The sequence below is a fragment of the Pocillopora verrucosa genome, chromosome 6 (assembly GCF_036669915.1).
Source record: "Pocillopora verrucosa isolate sample1 chromosome 6, ASM3666991v2, whole genome shotgun sequence".
In the NCBI taxonomy this organism is placed as follows: domain Eukaryota; kingdom Metazoa; phylum Cnidaria; class Anthozoa; order Scleractinia; family Pocilloporidae; genus Pocillopora; species Pocillopora verrucosa.
Window position 1 is genome coordinate 22,286,691 of NC_089317.1, and position 7,945 is coordinate 22,294,635.

General features: G+C 40.3%; 1 protein-coding gene across 1 annotated transcript; it reads right to left on the reverse strand.

Annotated features, from left to right (window-relative positions):
- Nucleotides 1–2,969: 2,969 nt before the first annotated feature.
- LOC131783566 (uncharacterized) lies at nt 2,970–5,444 on the reverse strand. Its single transcript, XM_059100327.2, has 2 exons — nt 4,689–5,444; nt 2,970–4,142 (listed from the first exon to the last, which is right to left on the reverse strand). Exons 1-2 carry the CDS (start codon nt 5,327–5,329, stop codon nt 3,821–3,823), a joined length of 963 nt encoding a protein of 320 aa, XP_058956310.2. The 5' UTR covers nt 5,330–5,444; the 3' UTR covers nt 2,970–3,820.
- Nucleotides 5,445–7,945: the final 2,501 nt, after the last annotated feature.

Here is a 7,945-nt window from a genome sequence, read left to right on the forward strand (position 1 = left end):
CATCAGAAGGATAATCCATCACTTAAGTTTCCGGTTCGTAACGGAGCTCAATCCGTCATCACCAATGCATAGTATTTTTGTCAATCTGGATCACTCTCGTACCTCCTGAGTCACGTCTTACCTCTTTTTACCACCTTAACTTGCTATCAGTTGACTATTGTTGGGTTTGGGGAGGGGTAGGTGCATGCTCAGTTGCTCAAATACTGACATTGATCCAACAAATGGCTATTTGATGGTTTCTTTTTAAAGATAATTTTTATATAACTTCAACCCTTCCACCCCTATACTTAGAGAAAATAATGGGACCATAATTTTCTCTTGCCTATACCTAAGAATAAGTATAAATTATATGAAATTTCCGCCAATTTTTTTTCCAGGAATTTGGCGTTCTATCAAACAAACCTTATTGATATGTTTTTTTCCCCATTACTTACCAGAGAGTGTCCTTACCGGATGTTGTAAGGAGAACTTTCTGTATGATCAGTGTTAGAAGTGAAAAGTTTAAAATGACTCGAAATACTGCGATTTCAGCGCAAGTCTCACTGCATTCTTTGCGAATCAAAACTAATAACGAGCAAGGTAAAAGTGAGAAAGAAAATTCCTAATAAGTTTTACCTTACGCTGTGAGCAGTCCCCCTTTTCCGACAAAGTCCGTTGCGCGAGTCATTTTCACAGAGCTCCCCGTGGCGTGTTACCATCGGCCCCCTGAATTTAACTAAAATTTTGATCCCGAACTAAATGTTTAAGATTAGGAGACGATTTTCGGCACCCATGCATAGGAAACTTAAAATCAACGCCGCACTGGTAATACGTATTCTGAGCTAAGATTGGATGGAAATCAGAAAAATATATAGGAATTTTTAAGGTCTTGGAAAGTGTCTGTTAGTTTCTCTCTAATTTGACTAATATCTCGCCCTTTATAGGGTCTTGAAAGAGGCAAATTCAGTTTTTGCACTGCAGAAAAATGTAAAAGTAAACGGTAGATCTCCATTGAGCGCTCCTATCATGTCCTCTTTCACGCACCAAAAAAACTAAAAAGAAGCTCTAATGCGCGCGTTTGCTTCTCAAAAAAACAAATTGTTACGTCATATTTCAGCAAACGTCAGAACGCGCATTTTCTTGTGTTTTAAGTGAGATGATTTCACTATGGGGAAAATTTTCTCCTGTTTGCAGTGTGAATGTACGAAAACGAAAGTTATTCCACTAGAAATTTTGCCAAAGACACCGGAATTTTCCGACGAACAGCTTCCTAGAAAAGACGATTTTCATCATCCGGTACAAAATCAGTGGTCAAACGTTTACTCTCGCGGTTCGCCACAGAACGACTCTGGAGAAGTGTCAATTTGTTCTTTATTAGCGACCATTTCTTTAGGATCAAATCAGACACTCTCTTCGTCAGACTGTTTAAGGACGGAAGGAGAGGAGCTAATAGATGATGAGAATGATAATACTCCATCGAACAAAAGGCATCCAGGTAAGGTTATCTCAAATGGAACCTGAAAAAAGAGGCGCAAAATGAAACGGCAAGAGTAAGCTCGCGTGCGTGTTTTACTGAAAATTTACTTTCGCTTTTCATTAGCACCAAAAGCAGTAATTTTTCCGGTTCTTCTCAAAGCTGGTAGAGAAAAAGTGCCCTTAGTGATAACACTTTCCTATCATTTTTCCCGTTCAGGTCTTTTTACTCCAGAGCCTGATTACAGCCTGGTAGATGCCCCAGAATTTTCCGCTGGCGAAAATAGTCGGGAATGTAGCTCCACCTTACCTCAAATGAAGGATGGATGTCAGTCACATGTGGCAAACCATTTGCACACCGGAATATTGACATCTCCTGCCACAAAAACGAGACCTGGCGAATCTACCCTCATAATGGTGAAGCCTTACTCAGGTAAAAGATCATTTCATAATTATGAAGAAGCATACTTCGTTTTTTCATCGGAGGAGGATTTGTCCGGCCGAGCAGAAGTGTAAATAAAGGGTCAAAAGCGCGGGAAACTAGATTTAGTTTGGTTTTTAAAACGCGAAAACATTTCATCAGCGTCAAGCGCGCTAAAACACATACCAACGCAAGTAAAGGAGATAAAAATTGTTTTTGTTTCTGTTTTATCTGTATGTTTTTTTTTCCTGGTAAATACGTTACAGTGGCCATTCAAAGCTCGAGATTTTTTTGATCACGTGTTGACCTGCTTGATCGTTGTTTCTCCTCTTTAAGACCCCGGTCATAACGTTCCGGAGGAGAACGAGCATCAGCGCGTGTGTATTCATGGGATACCATTAGGAGTTATGAATGGTGATCCGCATCAAGTGGATTGCACTCTCTGCGAGAGGCCTGGATCTAGAGGAGGAAGGGCTCTTGCAGGCATGATAGCCTTCCGGAGAGCACAGTCCAAAAAGCGAAAGTCTGGGTCGCTTCCTCAAAGGCAAAAACTGACCGAAGAGCATGAAAAGATGAGGAAAACCACAGAAGAGTATGACAAAGCTCTACGCGAGTTTGCTGAGAGACACCAGAACGACGATTAAAATGCTCCTAAATTTTTCATATTACTTCGTTAATTGGGAGGATTTTGAGGAAAGGAAAACAGGAGAGCATTTCCGGTCAGTAACGGGGTGAAAGCATTTGCCCTGGCCGGGAGAGGATTGGTGCAAACAAAAAGCGTGTTACCCAACGCTGTGTCCCAAAACAGGACATTTTGAGGAGAACACGGGCCTAAAACTTTCGCTACTCAGCTGTGGAATAGAGTCAAGTTATAGGTAAATAGCTTGGAAGTACGGAATAACTGTTACTATGGGCAATTATGGTGCTGTTTCATAAAAACGAAGATTTTCTAAGGCTCCTTTCTTGGCCGAAATTTTGTGAAAATTTGTGGTCACAAATTGGCACTGACAATGTTTTAAAAGGAACAAAATAAAAAGCAACTACTTTAAAATGACTTTATTAGTTTTTTTTTTTCAATAGATAACAACAAAGAACTAAAATGTGATAGTGAAGTCTAATCGTCCGGGTGAGTGTAGTAATGAGAAGGAAAGTTGTCGTTGGTGGTGACTGACGTTTCGACAACCTGAGCGTCATTATCGGAGTCACTCGACAATAACCAAGTCATTTGACTCTGATGATGACCTCCACTCGGGTTTTCGAAACATCAGTCACCGACAACAGTCTTTCTCAGGACTACACTCACCCGAACGATCAGACAACACTATCACATGAACCCCGGGTTCAAACCACTTACCGCATAAAGAACTAAAATGTACAGGATCTCTTCATTACAAACATCCTTTTGTATTTTACATTATAAACACAAAACAAGTATATGATTTACTAAGATGTAACTCATTCGCATTACATACAACAATTAAAGATATTCTATAAATCGTGATATTTACAGTTATAAATACAATAATTCTACATTTGGGTATAATATTACAGCGAACTCTTCAACAGAGTGCCGTGAAGTTAAAACCAAAGCACTCACTACAACCGATCAGATCAAAATCTCTGACGTTTTAAGTAGGCAATGATAAATTAGGGTAAGCAAGTACATGAAAAACGCCAAGGCGTGGGAAAACGCGGATAACCAATTCACGATTAATTTTCTAGATATGCATCTGATTGGTTGTTTAGGCGGGCTCGAGTTTTCCAGACCAATCACAGAGCGAGGGAAAACGTGGACAACCAATTAGTTCTAGTTTTTTATCTGATTCTTTGAGAGGCAGACACATTTTTGAGACCCATCTCAGAGCGCAGCTAAGTAAAACAAATTAAATCCGGTATTCTACGCGAAACTTGACTTGAAAGTTCCCGTTACATGTTTTGCAAGCTTTATCACCATTTCATTTTGCTCCAGGATAACCCGCAATGGACCGCGGTTAATCCAAATGTTATTAGCAGCTTATCACCCTCGTCACCAGACCCTCCGTTAACAGTCTCTGACAGTTTTCTATCCTGGACTCCATCTTCCATGACAGTGGTTTCAGTTTCGTTCTTAGAAGCTCCTACTCTGTTACACTCGTTGCCGGTACAACAACGGACGCAGACGCGTCTCACTCCAGACCCCACCAGTTCCACCTCTCGGCGACATTGATCGTTGCATGAGTAACCTCTCAATCCGTCATCACTAGAACAACCCAGCATGAGCGGCAGAACGCTAAAAAATATTAGTAAGCAATGGTAAATAAAAATAAGCTGCGGTTAAATAATTACATATTTTTTTCCGTGAGCCCTAGCTGGCGTGCCGTTTAATTACTTCCACTTTTTGAAGCCCTTGCTCTGTTGATAAGATTAAATCACCGAAGTAATAGAATTAACACTCGAGATCTTTCAGTCCTCCCCTAGGACATTCAAAGAAACAAGGGAGATGCTGACAATCTGTCACGAGCTCAAGACCACGAATCTGAGTCATTCTCGAAGGCTTAAATCTTTCAATTTTGCATTCAGGTTGTTCTCCAACTACGACATGCAGGAAAGTTAGGTAATGCGTTAAAAAGTAACTGTATAATTGAAAAAGATGATGCAGGGTCATCACTCTCTTTTCTAAGAGAATCGCAATCCAACTCTCTAACGGTAACGGCCCTGGCTATAGCTATAGCCGACATAAAGCCGCAAATTTTCTACGTACGCACGGCCGTGCGCGTTGTAATCGCGCGTGAATTGATGCGTAGTAACTCTGCGCAATCCTGATAACATCACTTACCTCGAGTTCGTCTCCGCTGCACTTTCTGGTTTATTCAAGGTAATGGCTAAGCATTTATCTCCGGGTGGACATTGTTTGATCGTCATGTGATCTCGTTGGCACATTCTTCTTTGACATGTAAGGCACTTTGGACCCGCAGTCATAACATCAAGTTGCAGATATATTTCTCGTTTTCGTACACAACACATCTTCCCGTACCATAGGCGACCACCGGAGGAAGAATTAGTTACCAGGTTTACGCGATCCCCAAGACCAAAACAAACGCGTTCGCACGAGTATTTTTTGTTCTCGTTAGCTCCTTTTTCATCCACTACTGTTTCTTTTATCGTCGAGACGCATACATCCTTTCCGTGAAACTTTACTTTCAAGTTGCTGTTAAAGAGATGTACTTTTCCATCATTGGGTATTGTGTGATAAAACGGCTTCGATAGTGGTCGCGGACTGTCACGACGAAAGTTCACAGATTCGTTCACGAAGCGTCTAACGCGAAGAATCACGGAGGTCATACCACCTGTCGATCCGTCACGCAGTTGGCACGAGATGACGCGACAGCTGACCATTTGGAGGCTGAACCAGAGAAGCACTCCATGGATGACAAGAACGTTCAAAAGAACTGATCGCTTCCCAAGACTGTTAGACATCTTTCTTGAAAGAGTTTGTTCTAATGTTTAGTTGAGGATTGGTTTCGCATTTAATATTTATGTATTCCAATTACCGGGCACTCCTTATCTCTGCTGGTCAAGTGATGGACGTTTTGTATTAGATCATTTCCGTTTTGATTAGTCTAGTACGACTTCCGTCTCAGATCAATGACAAAACAATCCAAATGAAGACCAAAAAAGTCAAACTTTTCCGGCCTTTGTTTAAGCTTAATTTTTTCCCCCGTAAAGAGAAAAATCGGGTTTATAGTAGAAGGGAAATCAATTTTGAAGTCAACTTTTAATCAGGAAAAACAACTTGACCGCTTTTAGCTTGAATCGCTAAAGCAGTGGGTATCCTCAGAGATATTGTTGGCGTATTTATCCCTCTAAATGCCCTTCAGAACCATTAAACCGGCGATTGGTTCTATGATTCCTCAAAACGTTTCTTTCATTGCTTCTTCTCTCTGGAGATTTTATATTTAATCTAAGTTCAATTACTCTTTGGATTACTCAAACAGTCAATCTGGAAAAAATATGTTGTTTATTTAGTTCAGGATGCTTTTATCACTGAGTGAAGAGTAATTCGCCCCTACATTTTTCTCTTTTTCAGTTTTACCAAACCGGGATGAAAATTTTTGACCCTACCTGATGAATCATCCAAAAAAAATTTCATATTACCCCTGGAGTTACGAAGGTTCTTACAGGAACGCATGATCGGTCACGAGTGACGGATTAGAGCATTCGAATACCATATATGATCAAGTTGCGTGACTTATTATGTAACATCAGTGGGATGATGTGTTCATTCAAAACCTTTAGTTATTTCAGTTTACATTCTATAATAGGAAGCGAAAAGGTACATATCCTGAACTTCACTGATTTTATTGAAAAGGGAAAACTTCTTTTGACTTAACTGCGAGTATAATGGAGCATGGCATATAAAATTATCACAATTTTAAAGTAGGTTGTACATTTTAGCTTTTCACCCTTCAGTTGTGAACTTTGACGACCCTTTCCGCGATTCATAAATGTCAAAGGAAATTATCTTTCGTAAGTCGACTTGTTTCATTTGACTTTTCTCAGTGTTCTCAGCAAATATGTTTTGTCATCAAACTTAAGGCGATTAGTATTTGTCAAAACAGCGGAGACTTTCCGCGATTGATATAAAATTGCGCATCCGAAAGCCGGCTAAACTTATGGCATGAGTTTTTTGATCCAATTGTAATGGTATAAAGTAAGGCAAAACCAAAATATTATCGATATAAGCAAGGACCCAGTAAACCTAGAGGATCCGCAGTAACTTGACGTTATCCACAATACACAGAGGAGCATCAGAGAAAGAGCATCAAAAAGCGGTCTTCTTTTGCAAAAAAGAAAATTCAGCTTTGTCGGAGCACACATGCCTAACCAACCATACAATTGGGTGGGATAAATCTAAAAATTAACACTGCTAATCGACGTTACCACCAGCGCCTTTGTGTGGTATATCAACTCCGCCCACGCTTCTTTAAATCGTGATGACGGCGGCTTTCTACCTGACGCCTATTTACACCTCATCAGAAAAAAAGGGTAGCTAATTAGTGAGCATATAAAAGGACATCTTGTTGCAGCGATTAGATCACCCCTGATGAAGGGACAAGACAGGAGTGTCGAAACGCTGGGTCTATGAGTTGTAACTTCTCGGTTACATTCACTAAATCTTTAAACCATAGTAGCATCAAACCATCTCTGATTGTCCACCTGGTTGCCATGTGAACTTTAATATAACATAGAGGATATTAAACAGTGGCGAAAAGATATTAATTTTATGCTCGAGTAACAGGGACAATATCTTCGTGTTCTTGCCACGAGAACATAAAATTCGTATCTTCGAACTAATGTGTAATTTTCTTTTTATCACATGGAAAACATCGTAGATTTTGAATACATGGCTTTAATGTTAATACTTGTCTTGTCACAACTTTCGACAAATCCCTTGACTGATCTTGAGATGATAATGTCTTTTCTTTTTGGTGTTCTTGTTATCTTGTTGTTCGGAAAGTACATTTACATACGTTCGTAGCTTACGACAACAAATCTTGCGACGACCATTATTTCAAACAACGAACATTCAGTGAATGCGGAAATCGTGTCGTCATTGTTCAATATGACCACTCGTTCACCACTCGTGTTATAAACGAAATATACACCATGCACTAGGTTCCCGGATGTGGTGATCGTATTGATTCTTTTATGCACATACATATAGTACTTTATCAACGTGCACATTACTATTATGAAGCTTGCTTACGCCATATTGTTCCACGAGCGCGCGTTGAATATGTGATGATAGATGGCCAACGAGGCCCGTATTTATTCTCGCGACCTTAATGTTTGATTCAAGGATAATACTGTTGGGAAAATTAGATGCGAGTTACCCCAGTGATAATAGCGACGGTAGTCGCTCGCAGAATCCTGTTAAATGGGCCACCGGCATCTGGTTAGCTGCGCATATCTTGCCAATTTAGATAGAGATTGCGGGAAAAACAATAGCGCGTGACTACTAACTGCAGCCACGAATGTGCCACAACGGTCGACCTTGGCAGTGGTGACAAACCCAGTCACAACAATCCTCTC